The 19251-nt window shown below is 37.8% G+C and overlaps 1 protein-coding gene and 1 non-coding gene across 6 annotated transcripts in view; both read right to left on the bottom strand.

Moving 5' to 3' along the window:
- NAB1 (NGFI-A binding protein 1) overlaps window positions 1-19251 on the bottom strand; it is a 49013-nt gene that overhangs the window by 13391 nt on the left and 16371 nt on the right. For all 5 annotated transcript variants that reach the window (XM_055120872.1, XM_055120869.1, XM_055120870.1 and 2 more), the window contains exons 3-4: window positions 12595-12728; window positions 9791-9842 (exon numbers count right to left, since the gene is read on the bottom strand). In XM_055120872.1, coding sequence (XP_054976847.1) covers window positions 9791-9842; window positions 12595-12728 — 186 coding nt within the window. The remainder of the gene's footprint in view (window positions 1-9790; window positions 9843-12594; window positions 12729-19251) is intronic.
- Window positions 8035-8169, bottom strand: LOC129400708 (small nucleolar RNA SNORA55). The gene has a single exon (XR_008627893.1). It is a non-coding gene; the product is annotated as a small nucleolar RNA SNORA55 (small nucleolar RNA).

Below are 19251 nucleotides of genomic sequence, written 5' to 3'. Positions count from 1 at the left end.
AATACTGAATGTAACCAAAGTAAACAGAATGTAAAATGAAACTTATCAGTTACAAGGTAGGGGGTGGGGGGGCAAGATGGGAGGTGTACTGTGTGGGTTTTTTTTTGGTGGTGGTATATGGGCACTGGTGAAGAGATGGTTGTTTCAGCATTGTATAACTGAGACCTAAGCCTGAAAGCATTGTAATCTTCCACACGGTGATTTAATAAAATAAAATTTTTATTTAAAAAAAAAAAGTTATTTCTCCACTGCAGCAGGTGTGATGTTTCTCAAATACTTCATCAACAAAAGCTCATTTCCAAAGTAAACATTTACTTTTTTAAAATTCTAAAGGCATGAGACAACAGTTCAATATACCTTCATGGTACGTCATTATATAATCAGCATTTTTACAGTATGGAAATTAGCTATCTTTTAGGTTTATATTTATAAGACAGTCATTGGCTAAGAGAAATATATGGACTATAATTAACTGATCTAGAATAAGTTATATAAGTATATATAGTCTAAATCTAAATGAAAGGTAGTCATTCCAATTTGTTCCTCTTAAGTACTCAGCAGGCCAAAAATCCAACTTTCTCTTCGACAAATTGTGGGGCAGGCTAGGTGAGCTCAGTAGAGGCAGTGATTAAATACAGTTTCCATATGCAAAGCACACACTCCAGTCTTATGAGAATCTATCACCAGGCCCAGGAAACTCTCCTGTAAGTTCTCAAGCTCAACAAGGTTAAGCAAGCAGAAGACTTAGAGAGTAAGAACAGCCACCCATTTCAAGCTCCTGCAGTATAGCAGTTCCTGTCTTCTGTACTTTACATACTGTCTGATCTAACTCCTGTCACAAACAACTCAAATTCTTCTCCTTTTCCAGCTATGGACACTGGCTTCAAAGCCTGTGTTCAAACTATAAAATCCAACAGTTGCCACCTTATGAAACATCTAACAGTAAACGGAGGTGTTTTCCTCACAGCTGTTTTTCATAAGCTAAACTGATTTTAACTCTATATTTTGCACTGAGCTGAAAACTGAGTATTATTACTTATTTTCTATGAGAGTGAACAGGTTATTTCATGTCCATGTTTTCCTCCTTTGTAAAATAAGAACAGTAACAAAGTCTGGTTTACTCTGGACCTGTCTTTCTTCTTCCTCTAAAAAAATACTGGATCACGGTGAGATACATAGTTACAAAGTTGTTACTGGTTGGGTTTCAGTCACCTTCAGTCATACAACTTTCCAACACCTGTCCCTTCACCAGTGTACATTTCCCACCACCCATGTCCAATTTCCCTCCTGTCCACACTTTTTCTCCTCCTCCCCAGCCCCCAGACACACATACCTCCCTCCCACCCTCCCTCCCCCTTTGGCATTATGGTTATCATGTTTATTCCTTTACCTACTTTCAGCACTCAGTTCTTGTCCAGAATGATCATTTCCTACTATTTTTGTTGTACTGGTCTCTTCTCTATCCTAACTGCCCCATTTTCAAGCAAAAACTTCAAACAGTACAGGACTGGGCACCAATAATACAATAAATATTGGCTACTGATAAATTAAGGTTTTCCCCAAGGCTGCTTATTTAATGAGTTAAATCTCAATCTCTCTCTCCCTCTCTCTCTCTCTCTGATTTACCATGCCTCTAAGATACAGGGAGAGTAAGATAAATTTGAAAGACATTTATACAGTATAGGTATCTCAGAGAATGAGCAAGAAGTATAGCGGCTATACTGGTGAGAAACTACAGATGGTGGGGGTGGGGGACTGTCCACAACAGAACATCTATAATCAGTGACTTATTCATTCAACAGTTTGCCTAACAGGTTCTATATTCTGTACTCAATACACAGGGACTGCTCTACCCTCTCGCAATACTGTCTAGAGGAGAAAATGGTCAAAAGTTTCAGAGAGCACTGAATCAAGGGCATGAGGTGCAGGCAGGCTGAGAGCTAAAGGCTCTCTAGGGGAAAAGAGCAGTTTACATTAGGGCATAATAGCAAAGAGAACACAACACACAGGAGAATCTGAGGAATAAATAGTTCATTTAGTTAACATAGGGAATATATTGAGAAGGAATGAAAAGAAGTTGGATACCCAGGACCAAGTTCTGTGAAGCCTCATAAGTCATGTCAAAAACTGTAGATCTGGGGGGGGGGGGGCAGGAGAGAAAACTCAATGGGCACCACAATGGTCAATCAGAAGGTGTGGGTCCCAAACAAAAAGGAAACAAACAACAAATTGTAGATTTTATCTGAAATGCAAAAAAATTGCAGCTCCTTAGAAGAAAATATTCAGATCTGCATTTTGGGAAACTCCATCCACAGTCATGACGAAGATTCTGGTCGAGCTCTGGGCAGTAGCAAGTAGCAATAGAGAAGGACAGGAACTCCTGAGGTATAGCTTTGGAAACTATGTTTGGTGACAACGTTCACTCAAAAAGGAAGTAAAGGAAGTTGGGACCAGAAAGCCCAAAGGTGGGGCAGAAAGCTAACGAATTCAGCTAGGGAGAGGCCAAGATGGGACCATTATCTTCTGGTAGAACCCTGATGGAGATGAGCTCCGGAGGTAGTTTCTCTGATTTTGGAGCTTGAGGCGATAAAGGCTAGAGAACCAGATCTAAGAGTTCCAGCTCATCCACAGGTCTGATTTTGGAGCTTGAGGCGATAAAGCCTAGAGAACCAGATCTAAGAGTTCCAGCTCATCCACAGGCCCAGGCCAGAACCACTGGGCCTCAGCTTCTTAGTGCTGGTTGAAAGGAGCTTACTAGAGATGGTAGTCGCCTACTCTTCTCATGCGACAAACTAATGTGTGATCCCAGACAAGAAAGTTAACCTCACTACTTCTGGAGCTCTCAATTCTTCAACGGAGATCCAACTATCTGATTTATCTGCCCAACAGAAATTTAATAAATTAATGCTAATGCTAAATATTGGAATTAAGTACCCACTGCTAACTAAAGTTCCATTTTATGGATTCTTTAACCATCAGAAAAATGAAAAGCTACAAAGGGGAATGTCAAACTCTCTATTTTTAAAAAATAAGACACTGTCCCATCATTCCTAGAGGGGAAAAAAAAGTAATAAGCAGTCAATAACAATATTCAAATAATCAGTAGTCTTTCTGCAACCTGAAACATTTGTCATTGATTTTCTCCCATTATCTTTGACAATTCATTATGAATGAGGAAAAAAAGCATGATTCAATGAACTATTTTTATTATGATATAAAAAGTAGCTGAAGATATCCAAAATATATGAGTTAGAAATAAAAGCAAAAATATTCTCCTCAAACTCATGTCATCTTTCACATCGTTTGGTCACAGGGCTTTTTGTTATCTCTCTCTTAATTTTTCCCAGGAACCAGCTGTATATCATGCTATGAGCAATTACTCCTCATGTCATATTCTTGGCTGCTGCTATTCATCAACCTGCTCCCTTACTGGGCAGGCTCTGGGTCTGAGAACCAGGAAAATAAAAGATATAGGGTGGGATGCTGTTCATGCCCTAATTACTTTCACCCCATTGGTCTCCACCCCCACTCCATCTCCTTCCCACCAAATACTAGCAAGTTGCTTAAGAGCCGCTGTTTCGCTGTCTTTGAAACGACTTGTTTCAACAGATGTTCTCAGACTCACACATGCATTTTCCTTTTTTCTACTCACACTTTCTATATGAATAGCAGATTGTAATGCTTCTGTTTTTCTGATCCAAAGGGGAAGAGAAGACATCAAATTAGACCAGCTTTCTTTTCAACAACCTTAGTGAAAGTGTGGGTGGACATTCTGACCCTCTTCACTCCCCCTTTCTCACTCTCTCGACCCCACCCCACTGGAACTGCTAGCAGATGTTTTCCTCTATGTCTTTCTTCAAGCCTCAATTCTCGGGCTGTCTGGTCTCTATTAACCAACTTCGTTCCTTTCATCCAGTTAGCTCTGATTGCTTTGCACCCTCAGCCCACACAGGATCAAGAATGCTGTCACCTCCCATCTCTTGAGTCTTCAGTGACTTGAGTGAAAAACAAAAACAACAACAACAAAAAACCCTTACAGAAGAGACAGGAACAGCAACAAGTAAAGGTCCATTTAGTCAGCACCCATCAGCAGTCCCGAGGCTGGTTATTTTTCAGATCTTTCCCTCTCCTAAAATATTCTTTAGACTGACGCCATTACAGAGCTTGTTCTGAACATAGTATACTCTTTGAAAAAGAAAAGGGAGCAACTGAATCCATTTCATTGAAGCTGTTTGGGGGCCACACCCAAAGGTACTGGGGAGAATATGTAGTGTAGAATATATATGTATAATATGTATGTATATAATATATATGTATGTATATGTATATATGTATATATCTGTATGTATATGTATACATAATATATATGTATATTATATGTGTATATAATATATATGTATGTATATGTATACATATATGTAGAATATGTAGGTCTGAATCAAATTCAGATCTCCAGCATGAGAAGCAACACACTGCAGCCCTTTGGATTAACCTCTCCAGCCCCAAACCCACTTTTGGGAGGTGGGGAACTCATAAGGGGCTCTTAGGCAGTGCTCAAGAAGTCTGTGACCACTCCCACAATACCTGGCCAAGTGGGTCAGCTGGCTCAAAGCTGTGTGTGGCTTTCAGGGCTATACCAGGCAGTTAACTATTAACCAACTTCATTTCTTTCATCCAGTTAGCTCTGATTGCTTTGCACTCCCAGCCCACAGAGGATCAAGAGTGCTATCAACCCCCATCTCTTGAGTCTTGGTCCCAGTGCATGCAAAGCACGAGCTCCTGACCACTGAGCTATCTCCCCAACTCTGGCTCTTGGATTTTCCTCTCCTTTATCTGTCAGGCTGTCTTAGATATATTTTCTAGGAAGAAGATGAGGAAGTTAAACTTTACCTTGATTGACTCCGCAGCTTCTTCCTAACACAGGTGACTCGGTTCTAAACAATTAGTATTCAAGTTGGATTGCCTTATATCTAAATACATCATTCAATGATGCTGCTAAATTTTCTACTCAGAACCACTGTTTAAGAAATGTTTCCCTGGACTTGAAGATAATCCTGTCCCCTTTCTTTGAAAAATACCAGTCGTGTGCTGTTTGCCCTTCATATCATAGTGGAGGGGGAAAGGTTTAAATGCACGAGTGTCTGTCACACGGAGGTGCTTTGTGATTGTCATGAGTGTGGGCAAGTGGAGCCAGAGACAGAACCAAAACCTGGCTTTGCCACCACAGGGCCATGGGGTCACTGGCACAGACAACTAAACCCTTCAAGGCAGCTCCTTGGCCATCAGGTGAAAAGCATAACTAACCTCTGCATGGGGTGGACAAAGTATGTGATAATGAACTTCAGATGCCGATTAGGGACACATGGCTAACAGATTCCGTAAAAAGCGTTTGTTTGTTTTTTCCCCACAACTGCCCCCAAATTGGAATTTGGACTCACTGATAAAAAGGAAGAGAAACTATCACCCATTTTCAACTTAGTTGGAAGTGGCTTCACACAGAGGATTGCAATTCTGTGGACAGACTAGCACAAACATGGCCCACTAACATGTGGGTTGAAGAGTGGATTCTGTCTTCAGGCGACAGAAGACAAAATTTTTTCTGTTTTTTCTATTTTTAGTTTTGGGGCCACACTCGTAGATGCGCAAGGATTACTCCTGACTCTGCAGTCCGGAATTTCTCCTGGTGGGGCTCAAGGACCATATAGTATGCCGAGGATCAAACTGGGTCAGCTGCATGCAAGGCAAGCACTCTACCCAATGTACGATCTCTCCAGTCCCTGGAGCACTATTTAACAACAACCTGTGGGGACCAGGGAAATAGTTCAAATAAGGTTAATAGTGCAAGGCCCTGAGTTGAATCCCTGGCACCAAACAGACTCCATGTAGCACATGTGTGGCTTCTACTAAAAAAAAATAAAGAATACATATTATCCTTATCAATTCTATATAATATGTACACTGACATTAAACACAACAACATAACAAACTGTCCTTGAAGGGAACAGTTTTCTAGGGAGAAAACTCAGACAATTTTAAAACATCATTCCACCCTGACTTTCACACACAAACAGAGCAAATATAGCATCTAACAAGAAAACCGTTGGTTGAATTTAAACAAAGCACTAATTTTATGAATGTCTCCTAACGCAATAATTGCATGCAAGGAAATGTTTTTCCTTCTCTTTCATCTCTAATTACTTTGATATTGTTCCTATTTTATCCACTGGACATTATATTTCTTTTCATTCTCAGTAAAAATTATCTTTTAAGGTTGGGGGAAGTCTGAAAGTTGGTTACTCAATGGTGCTGTCAAAGAATTTTGAAAACTAAAGATAAAAAAGAACCAAAAAATGATCATATTAATTTGGGTCTAGTAATTAGAAATCCTCTATCATTTGTAGTGGGCAAACTTTTTGTTTGATGTTACATTATTTTAACAGAAAATGAGTGAATAATCATAAGCTCAATAATCAAACATATAAGAGAAACAGCATGGGCAAATAACTGACTCTTTCTAGCTTTATTGGAAGTCCTTTGTGTCAGTCATTTCAGAACAGGCCTCGCTATTCTCTAAACATGCCTTTCTCTAGTGTTTTCTTACCTCTGTGTATCTGCCCATACTAGTCTATCTTTATGTCTCTCCACCCTGCATTCCTGTCTCCTGAAATCCTACCCTTCTCTTAAAACCCATCTCAACCAAATGCTACTCCCTCAACAGAGCTCCCTATGATCTTCTCTCATGCCTGAAATCCTCCTTGAGCACCCCAGTGGGCCACAAAAAAAGACATATCAAAGCAGTAATGCTCTATGGGAAGTCTTCTTTAAGGGAACAGTACTACCTTCCTTAGCACCAGTTTTCAGAACCTAAACAAATAGCTCTAGTATCTCAACTATGACTTAAGAGTACAAATAGAATTCATGAAAGGATTTATTCCAAAATTACACAATATACAATATGTATAACAGTCTTACAAAGGATTAGACTATGTACACGTATATACACGTGCACAATACATATTTTAAGAACTGTCTTTAAAAGTACAAGCAAAAATGAAGCAGATCATAAAAACAAGCCAACAAAACTGCTGTCCTAAACTCACAACTCACAACTAAAGCCTTTACATTTCTGGGAAACAAAATAGTTTACTGTCTACAGAAGCATTAGAAAAAAACTTGGGGTTGATTCATCATAATCATTATTAGAAAAGATTAAAATATTTATTCACAGAAAAAGGAAACACTGATTATCTTAATTTGAAATCTGGAACTGTTTTTATGGCTCTGTGACATCTAACAATATAATAAACTGCCATACAGAAACACAAACCAATTATAACTTCGTATACAATAGTGGTCTTCAATGTCCGTTGGTGGACTGATGCCAGCTTGCAGGTGTAGAAAGGCTGAAAACAATGGATGACTATAGCGGTTATAACTGCTAGTCTGTGAACCAGTAAGTAGACAGGTGCCCCTCTACAGGTGTAGAAAGGCTGGAGAACACTGCAATAGAATCCAGCTGCTGATTTTTTGTTGTTTGTTTTGGACCACACCCAGCTGTGTTCAGTGCTACTTCTGGCTCTAACAAGATGGTACAGGGGGGGACAATATGCGGTACTGGGGACTGAATCCAGGTCAGACATGTGCAAGGCAAACATTCAACTTTCTCTCTGGCCCAAGGGGTTCTTAAGTTTCTTCCACTTTGACACTTTTTGCCTGAGAAACGCACCACACACAAGCACTGCCAGAGCCACCTCACATTTTTTATGGATGGGGTTGACTTGGAATTACTTTCTGTTGATGGAACATTCAGAAACCTTTTCCTGATGTCAATTTTTTTGTGCCGCTCACATTTCATATCACAATCCTTGAAGAGGTCACAGCTCTCTTTAACAAACACTGATGCTGGTGTTGCAATTTGTGTTATGCCACATCTGAGTGAGAGCCACCGGTAACACACCAGCTAATGGTATTAAGATGCCAGGAGTTAAGAGTACCTTTATTATTTTTTTTTAAGTTTTTATTAATTCAAGGGTAAAGTGTGGCAGAGTTGTAGGGACAGGTTCCAAAACAAATGGAAATGGCCCATCTGGATTTCCTCTGCTTTGTACTGTAGCACCATCTGTCCCCATGCCAGCACAAAGCAGCAAGGAATGGGAAAGATTCAGGTGCATGCTGCATTATCTCTAATGGCCTTCAGATAATCCCTATGGTGTCTGAGGCTAACCCACTTAAAAAACATTTTTCTTTTTAATTAAAGAACTGTGATTTACAAAACTGTTGACAGTTGAATTTTAGGCATATAATATTTCAACACCAATACCACCATCAGTGTCAACTTCCCTCCCCCAATGTTCCATATTCCCTCCCCACCCAACCCCATCTTCAGCTCCATCCCTCACCTGTCAACGAGTATACTACAAAGTTCCAGTGTTTTCTGCTTAGATGTCATGTTTTCAGTTTTGATGAGTCTGTGTTTAGAATACATGGCTCTACGATCCACCCATATCACCAGTATAACTGAAGCCCTGATGCCTGTTCACTAATTGCTTCCCATTCTCTTCTTCCCCCCTTGGTTTCTCTCTCTGCCTTTCTCCTCGCTAAATATTGGGGTCAAGGGTAATCTAGGCATCCCCCCTTTACTACAATACATTTGAGGCTAACCCATTTTCAAAATTACTAAAGTGCTAACAATGATATAGTATGGTTTGCAAATCTAAGCATCATTTTTTAAAGTATGCTTTTTTTATGAAACGTAAAAACTTACTTCTTTGAAAGCAATGTTTTAGGCAACATTTTTAAAAGTCAAAGATTCTTATTCACAGACATTTTATCTAACAGAATTCATTAAGAGTCCATCGGGTGCATGACACTATTATAAACTGTGAGTATAAGGTAGTAAATGGATAAGATCAAATGGCCACACTGTCAATACATTTTAAGATATCTTATAGTTTCAAACCGTGTCTGAAAACAAAACCAACTAGAATGAGTCCAAGTGTTCACAGGGGTCAGGGTAAGAAATGAGGCAAAGGAAGTCGACATGCAACATACAAGTATGTGTGAGCCCCACAACTAAAGTATGTGATCAATGAAATAACGTGGAGAGTAACAGGAAAGAGAATTAAAAAAAAAATTCTTTTTAAAGCTCACATTTTTCTTGCTCAACTCCATTTACCACCTGCAGGTCTCAAATGAATACAGTCTCAGCCATGACTGTCTAAAAGAAATTTTAGCTATATTAATGCTTCCATAACATGTCATTTCTCTCAGACAGTTGAGAAAAATTAAATCTTGTTTTTTCTGAATTATTTGATAACAAGTTATAATATAAATAAGATTATGGAGAAACCAATAGTTTTAAATCTGTAAAAAGTACCTAATTAATGACTCTTTGATAAACTGAATATTAATCTCATCCTAAAAACTTTCTAATAGAGCCAGAGCAATAGTACAGTGGGTAGAGCATTTGTTTTGCACACAGCTAGCCTGGGTTCCATCCCTGGCATCCTATATGATCCCCCGAGCACTGTCAGGAGTAACTTTTAAGTGCAGAGCCAGGAGTAACCCCTGAGCTTTGCCAGGTGTGACCTGAAAAAGCAGGAAAAAAAAAACCCACAACTTCCTAATATCCTAGTTCAAACATTATAGATACTTTAAAGCAGCACAATACTATACTGTATTTAAGATTCTACAAATCACATTTTTCACAAGTTTATGGAACCATATCTTTTAAGTCTGAAATCAGTAAGCAAGTTTTATCAGTGTAAGAGAGTGTGATATATTTTCTTACCTCCACCTTAATTCTCTTTGGGGATAATTCATCTCTTTCTCCACATTTTGACCTAAGGAAAATGAGAGTATTTAAGAAGACAGCAAGTTTATTATAAAGACATTTCAATTTGTAACCACCCACATATGAAATTACATAACCTTGAGATCCTGACACCAGAAATAAGACATTCATAACTAGAATGCAAATAATCAGAGACTTCTCATTATTTCTACTTTAGGGAACTAAACAAATATAATTATTTCTTTATATGGTGCCAAGGATCAAACACAGTGCTTCACAGATGTAAAAAAGTGCTTACCTACTGAACCACCTTATGGCTACTACCTGAGAATTTCCCCAAAGAAAAGTATTCAATACATTTATAATTACTATAACTTCATGAAAATGGAAAAAGCAAGGAAAATTTAATTCTATATCTCTTTATGGATTAATAAAAAAAAGGATGAAATAACAAAATTTATTATTTAAGATGAGTGCTTAAAAAGAACTGAAACAAAAATCATCGTTAGTCCCTACAAAAAAAATATGATGGTTCCCAGGCAGAAAGGGAAAAGGAGCAAGAGGAACACATATAGAAAAATCAATGTGATCATGGGAACAGCACTAGAACTTCAGTGATGAGTTTAATTTTAAAAAGATGAGTGCTTAATTTCATATAAAATTAAAATCCATTTTTCTGTTGAAAGTACAGATGAGTTTTTTATTGTTCTAGAGCTCTATTGGGAATCTACTACATAGGGGAAGTTTCACATATATGAAATACAATTGCCAATTAAACTATGAAGAGCTATCAATAATAATATATACCTATTTTTTAAAATGACATTAAAATGTGAAAGTGGTACAACTAAATCAATGAAATACATTGTGAATGATTATTTATTAGGTTATTACTATAATGACAAGAGATCAGAAACAATTCCAGTATTCCCCTATAGGGACCATTTAAATATGAATTGTAGTATAGCTACATGGTACAGTACATGCAGCTACAAAAAGTAATAAGCAAGATGTGTATGTACTAATGTAGAGAGGGCTCTAAGGCATATTTTTAAAAGAGCAAAATATACAATAGTTATATGCATACCACCAAGCATTTTTTTTGGAGAGGGGAGCTTTATAAACAGTGCTCAGGAGGCCTGGGGGTTGGTCCATCAGTGACTCTTGACTAACAAGGCTGGCAGTTCACAGCAAGGATCTAAAGATGTGAAGCTGCTCTGTCCCCGTGATGCCTGGGGATTACCCAGCCACACGGTGGTGATGGGGGGCCTCCAGGGCTGCACTGGGGATACTTAGGGGACACTGTAAAGCCAGGAATGCTATGCATGTACCTGTACCACTGAACTATCTCCCAGTCTCCCCAACAGCTTTTTTAAAAAGCTCAATATATACACTAATATATATTGGATATATATTTAGAACGTATATTTCATGAGCATAAACATTGGAAAGATGAACAAAAATCCTTAAAAAAAAAACAAAAGAGAGAGAACCCAATTACCTTTATCGAGGTTAAGAGAAAAGGAATGGGAGTTTCAATTGTCTGCATTAACTATTTACATTACCTATTAACATCATGTTGACTTCTAAATTTTGTAAACACAAAAACACCTATAAATTGAGAAATAAATACCAATCTAAATACTAGAACAAATGCTAAAATTACCAAGATCAATGGAAATTCAGGAGGGGGAAAAAAATTACTGAGTTTCACTATTAGTCTACAGACTACTAAAAAACTTCTCAAACAATCACTGAAATAGTTCTTGATTAGCCAACTTCTTTTCTTTTATGTGCTCCTGTAATATTGCATTATGTTCATTTAATCTGCACAACTTTACTTACCAGTTTCTAAATATGAAGGCTCTGGAGTAGGGGTAGAGAATAAAGCTGATATACAGTAGGGAAAATAATGGTGATGACAAAAAAAAAAATGCTTGAATGTTTTTTCAAACTTGAACAAACTTGAAGAGTCATCAGGGATGCAGGGGCAAGTCTGGCTTCCAAGGCTCCATCCCAGTGACTCTGATTACATTAGGGATTAAGCAGAGTGCTTCAGAATGCAGATTTACAACAGTGCTCAGTTACTCGAATTCATGTGGTCAACTATAACTATTCAATCAGTGACACACACAACTGACAATGTACTAGACACCTCACTAGCTCCAGGAGGAACTATGAACACAATCAAAATGGTTCTAACACCTATGGACAAGCCCAGGCTTCAGGTGAGAAAGAGGAAAATTATGGTGTATTTATAGTAAAATTAAAAACTGGCACAGCTTTTCAGCATTCATACATCCCATAATTCGTCTGTTGAAAATAAAATTACCTTCTGATTTTTCTCTTAACTAGTGGCTGATGGTGTAATTTTTTTCTTACTTATATAGTAATCTCATTAGACTAGAGCACTTTGCAAAAGAACCTTATTCCTCAGAGTTCAACGAGTTCATTCAGTTATGGTTGTTACAAAGACGATATAAATGCTATCTCCCATCACTGCACTTGAAAACCAAAGCATATGTGCAAGAAAACTAGAACTAGAACAATGCCATAGTGCTAAGAAACTGTCTTTCTTTTTTTTCTTTTTTTTTTTAAGAAACTGTCTTTCAAAAGACAAAAAGAATGAAGTAGTTTTCTGTTTCAGTTTGCTGTTTCAAAAGTTTTGAAGCGTCATTTCATTAACTTATAGAACCATGAGCAAATTTCTGCTTTTTCAGAAATGCTTGCATTCTGGTGTTTTAAGTTCTACTTCTATAAGCAATGCAAAAACACTGTCAATGAAGTAACTGAATACTTACTTGGTAGTTCTGTAAGTATACTTGTAGGTGACTTCTCGTGAAATCTGCCTAGCTAAGGCAAAAAGTTCATCTCTTCTTGTCAGCAAGGCATTATCCTTCACACAGAGTTGGGCAGCAGCTTCATTAACCGTGAGCTTCACAGCCAAAAGAAAGTTTTAACCTTTATAAACATTTTTATTCCAGCATTACAAAAAAAGCATTTTGCTTGAACATAGAGAAATGTCAGCATATAATAAAATCATCATTTATAAGAATCAAAGTTCTAATTAGAACCCCAATGCTATTTTATAAAGGTCAAGTCATCTATTCCATCTCATAGCCCAATCAATTAAATAGTATGCTTTAGTTTCCTTTAAGCAAAACTGACAGAAAATAAATAGTAAAAACATTCTGCACCTGACTCTAAACCTAAGGATTTGATTATATGGTACGGTGATAATACTTCCCTAACAAAAACTGAGTGTCAATGATCTAGTCAATTTCTTTTTTAAGTATGAACTGACATGAAAGTTCTTAAGAAGGTTTAAAAGTCACATATTAAAAAATTGTATCATTTGGGGCCGGAGCGATAGCACAGCGGGTAGGGCATTTGCCTTGCACGCGGCCGACCCAGGTTCGATCCCTGGCATCCCATATGGTCCCCCAAGCACTGCCAGGAGTAATTCCTGAGTGCAGAACCAGGAGTAACCCCTGAGCATCGCTGGGTGTGACCCAAAAAGCAAAAAAAAAAAAAAATTGTATCATTTTAGTCATTTTAATATTAAGTAATTTTAAAAACTAGCTATCAAAAAGGACAATAGAGAAAAATCAAGATTTTATTGATTATTGATTTAATAAATTGCTAATATTTAATTTTACTTTTTTATGGAAATGAAAAAGTTGCCAGTATAAAGTTTCTAGATCACCAAACACCTTATACTAAATTCTAATATAACAAATGTTCCCCTGAAACTAACACCTGCTCAACTGCTTCATAGTTAGACATCTTTTCACAAAAGAACCCTGTCATTTTAAATAGATGTAGAGACCTGCCAAATGACCGAGCAGTTTTAAAAAAGGATGAAATACATTATTCAAGGCACAACTGATAATAGAACAGGTGACAGTAAACAGACCAGAGGTGAGTCCTACTCCATTACTTAGAGGATGGGGGACAGGTTTCTCAGAGGTCAAGTGAGACCATCTCTCTCCACAACAGAGTCTAACAAATACAGGAGGTAACACATCTTGCATTAATTTGTTAGTGTTGCTTCTTGTTTTTCTGTCATAAAAAAGTAAGTTACTGACTCCTTCCTACCCTGGCACCCTGCTTTACTCATTATTTTGTATATTAAAAGTTTTAAAGAGAAAGAAGCGAAAGAGAAAATACATGCAGCATGACATTCTATTTTAATGTACATTATCCAATATTGTTCTGTGTACATAAAAATATACAACTATATTTATGAATCTAGATATGTAATCTGTTTTTCACATGCTGTGTTTTTATATTTTAACAAGTACTAAGGCTTATTTACGTTATCAGCATCTGGTGTGGGTTGGATTAAAAGTGGAATAAATATTTGCTGACTGGTGAATTAAATACGCTTTCTAGTATCATTTTTACTACAAAAACACCAATATTTCACTGTAGAAATAGCCAATGTATTTATTAAGTTAACCTCACTAGTTCTTCAAATACTATTTAAAAAAAAAAAAGCTTCCAAGAATAATCTTAAATGTGTCTTTGAACACATATTCAATTATTTCCTTAAAACAAATTCCTATAAATATAGTAGGTCACAAAATATACTAAGATTACATAAGATTTACATATTTCATCCAACTCCTTTCCAGGTAAGGTGCTTTAAAATTTATAGAGAGTCCATTTCCCAAATCTGTTTTTGATTTTTTTTGCTTTTTGGGTCACACCTGGTGATGCACAGGGTTACTCCTGGCTCATGCACTCAGGAATTACTCCTACCAGTACTCGGGGGTACATGGGATGCTGGGAATCAAACCCTGATCGGCCGCATGCAAGGCAAACGCCCTACTCACTGTGCTATTGCTCTAGCCCCCCCAAAATCTTTTTTAAGAGTTTTAACAATTTGATTTTTTTTTATTGACAACTGGTTATGCTTTCTATTTTTTACTACTACGAGTCTTTTTTTTATCAGACATTTTAAAAATCTGCTTCACTCTCTTCCTCTGTATTCTTTTGTTTCTAGGGACTTTACGATTGATTCATAAGGTAGTAAAAACATTATTTTTTTAGTTTGTCACCAGTCATGGTTTTTGTCATAATAATTCCTTTCTCATATGGAAATGCATAATCCTTCTATAATTATGTCTAATAATATATTTCCTTTCAAGTATTCAATCCACTTAATGGATGAAAAGTAACATAGTATTTGGTAGGATACAGGTATCAAACTTCCCCCTCCCTTAATTTTTTGATCAAAATTAGCACTGGCTTACTTTGAGACAAATAACTCATCTACTAACCACTGCTGAAATATGAAATAATTGGAAGAACTAATTCTCAGGCTGCTTCCCACTACATTAAAAAAAAAAAAAACTCACCCCAGAAATCAAATTTGTCATGCTTTTTTGAAAAGCACAATGTTAGCAGAGCTAAGAGTAAAATATACTTTTAAGAAAAAAAAACTTTTTAATTAAGGGGGGAAAAGTGAACATACTTTAAAGAATAATTTCCTAAAAAATAAACTTCAATTTTAGCTTATTAGTAACTACAGTAATTTAAAGATCCCCTTAAGCTCATCTTTCCACACAGCTGGTTATTTTTTTTTTGTACTCATAAATCTAAATTACTACAGAGAAATTCTAATTTAACTGGCATTTCAGAGACATCAGTTTATGCACAAAAACAGAAAATGACTTCAACATAAACTGAAAACAAAGTTCTTGGTTTGTCTCATTCTACCAGAAGGTGGGAAAAAAGCGCCACATTTTTGTCACTGAATTCAGGCTCCAACGGACCGAAAAAGTAGACTGAACTTTCCAGGCCCTCAGGGAGCCTTAAGGTAGGGAAAAAAGGAGGTTGTAGGAATAATTACAGCTCACTCCTACTTGCTACAAGATGCCTATTCACAAAGCTATCCCCTCACAATATCTGTAGTACCAGGGTTTTCTAGATTAAGTAATTGCATCAGCAACTATTATATATTCTACAAAGAAAAATGGTAAAAATATGCCTAAACAACAGTTGTCCATCCACTAAAGTTCCATGCAAAGTTTTAAAAAATCTTAAGTTTCTAATTTTTTTTTCTGCTTTTTGGGTCATACCTGGTGATGCACAGGGGTCACTCCTGGCTCTGCACTCAGGAATTACCCCTGGCGGTGGTCGGGGGACCATATGGGATGCTGGGAATCGAACCCGGGTCAGCCTCGTGCAAGGCAAACGCCCTACCCGCTGTGCTATCACTCCAACCCCCTAAATTTTTTTTAATAATTATAAAATAGCAAGATACTCTTCCTTAATGTTTTAACTTTTCTTATTTCTTATTTAATTTAGTGCTTTTAATACTTCTTTTCTTATTTCCTCCACTTCTTTCCATGAACAAAAATGTTTAGTTCTATTTATAGATTCAAGATATTTTTTGTAAAAATAGGACAGAGAATTTGCTTAATTCTTATAGGACTGGGATGAAACCGTAGGGTCTTACAACATCTAGACTTATGCTCTGCCACTAGATTATATGCCAGGCCCTAGATGATATTTTGAACGTAGCTTTCCATAATTTTAAAGTAGACTTAAAACTTTCCTTACTTGTGCTGAATTTTTTTTATTTTGGGCTATACCCACAAAGCAAGGCGCTATGAAATACAGTCGGCAACCTGTGTGAGAAGGAAAGTGCCAAGTGGCGGAGCAAGTGAAACACACACACACACACACACACACACACACACACGGTGGCAGAGCAAGCGAAACAGACACACACACACACAGTGGCAGAGCAAGTGAAACACAAACACACACACACACACACACACACACACACACACACACGGCAGAGCAAGAGAAAAAATAGCATGTTCAGGTCTTGAGTTCTATCCCTGGCACTGTATGCTCCTCCAAGACAGGGGTGAGGCCTACACCCCCAGAATTGTTGGGCAGAGCTTCTGTTTTAAGAAAACAAACAAAACAACCCTTAGGAACTTTCTCATTCTGCCAGGAGTGATCCCTGAACACAGCCAGCTATGGTCAAAAAACTAAGACTTGGTTCTAGCATAGGACTGGCCCCTCTCACAAAACACATCTAAATACAGTAGCTCAAATAGAGGATAAAATATTATTTTTTAAATGTAGCAATGTGCTAAGATAGTAAGGACAAGCCAGGCCCAGAGGAATGAAACCAGTATCTCAAATGAAGGAGTTGAGGGCAGTTGCGAAGCTAACCAAACTTAGTTTCAATCTTCATAGCCCTTTGGAACTGCTGAGTCTGAGAAAGAGCAGAAAAGCCCAGAATCCACCAGAGACAAAGAATCTAATACTCTTATTATGGAAATAAGGCTGAAATGCCAAGCACCACATGCCCAGGGAAAGGCTGAGTTAGAAATACACGTGAACCCTCAGGAGAATATGAAGGAAATCACCTGTCTTAAACCTTACTACTCCTCTCTATGCCCTGACAAGACCCCAAGTTGCCACCCATGAGGGCTCCTGGCTCCTGAACAGCCATGATCCCAGAGGCACACAAAACAACCTCAGAACCCAGTGGCTTTTTGGCAGAAATGCATCTGAACTGAGAATTAAACTATAGCGCTGTGCCACCCTGGGTGCGAAAAGGTGTTTGTCCCTTCCGCCTTTTCTCCCCGGCGGGGTGGTGGCTGCCTCCTTTTCAGAGCCTACTGGACAGTCAGTTATGAGACTGCAGTGACCTCACGGCAGGGCCTCATGGAATGGGGGCTGGAACTGGCCCCTCTCCCCGCCCCAATGAAGTCCCAAGTTGCCGCCCACGAAGGGCTCCTGGCTCCTGAAAGGTCATGATCCCAGAGGCACGCAAAACAATCTCGGACCCCAGCAGCTTTTGGCAGAAATCCCTCCAGACTTTTTACTAAAATATCAGAAATCCAAAATGCTCTTCATATCAGCAAGAGAAAACAAATTATCTAATGATGCCTTTTTGGCAGGTCTGATTGTTGGGGAAAATTCCAAATAACAATGATGGATCTTTTGTCGAAATATGGGATGTGATCAAAGCAGAGAGAGAGTAAGGTGGAAATCATCTGCCACACAGGTGGGGGTAGGAGTGGGATGGGGGGATATACTGGGGCTCTTGGTGGTGGAGGGTGTGCACTGGTTAGGGGATGGATGTTTGATTACTGTATGACGGAGACTTAGACTGGAAAGCTTTGTAACTGTTCTCAGAGTGATTCTATAAAAAAAGAAAAGAAAAGAAAAAAAAAACCTTACTACTATGTGGAGAGAACAGATACTGTAACTCAAATCCATAACATAGATTTTTAGGCCTAACTCACAATAAGTGAGTAGAAAATTTTCACAAAGCTCCAGGGCTGCAGAATATAGATGCCCAGAAGACACAAAAACAAAAGTCCTTGAAGAGTATCTTTTTCCTTCTAGGCTACAAAATATTCCCAGTATAAATCCCAAGAAATAAGAATTCACAAACAGAAATACCAATAGATTCTAAGAAACAGTGCAACGAGAAAGAAAACCAACAGAAACACAGACAGCAGAATGGAACCCTCAAACATTCTCTTTATAGAAATATGCAGGGGAAAGAAAAAAGTAAATGCACAAAAAAAATTAGCAGGTCTTAAAAACTATAAATGGGAGGGTGCTTGTCTTACATGCAGCCAATTGCTGTTAGAGCCCTGGCACCATCAGAGATGCTCCCCAAATACCATCAGATATGGCCCCGAAACATAAATACCATCCAAAAAGAAAACACAAAAAACTTTATGCCAAAGTTTGAAAACTTAGTTAAAATAAACATACCCATAAAAAGTGTAATTTACTAAAACTATCTCTAGAAGATACAGAGTACCTAATAGTGCTGAAATCTATCCATTCTACTGAGAGCTCAAAATAAAAGCATCCTAACACAAATAATTTATTCAGATCTATGGGAGTCCCAGATTTAGCATTCCTTATCTCTCAAGACAGACTCTTGAACTCAAAAACATTCAATCTTGAACTCTCAACACAGAACTCTCAACAGAAATGACCTAAACTTAGCATCATCTTTCTTTTTATGAGCTAGACAGTTATCTTGAAAATTTATGTAATCCTATAGCTCCTATAGAATTTCCACTAGTTACACAACTTATTGTCTACCATCTACTTTCCACTAACACAGCAAAGGAGAGATGAAACATTTTGTAGGCCTGAATTTCTTAATTTTGTTTTTGGGTCATTTAGCCTCCAGGCTGTGCTAAGGGGACTCCAGAAACAGTACAGTTCTGGGGACTGAACCCAAACCTTGTGTATACAATGGATGCATTCCATCCCTAAGAGCAACTTATTTCCTTTTAGATTGCTTCTGTGTTTATCTCTGGGCACTTAATTCACACCAACAATCAATGGGGTCCTAGGACTCAACCCCTCACAGTTATCTTCATGCTTTGGTTCTTATAAACTAAGCCATACCTTACCAGGTCAGAAGAGCATTAATGATTCTTTAACTTAAAACA

This window comes from Sorex araneus, chromosome X (genome assembly GCF_027595985.1).
Source record: "Sorex araneus isolate mSorAra2 chromosome X, mSorAra2.pri, whole genome shotgun sequence".
NCBI lineage: Eukaryota > Metazoa > Chordata > Mammalia > Eulipotyphla > Soricidae > Sorex > Sorex araneus.
This window is presented reverse-complemented; position numbering and strand designations above follow the sequence as displayed.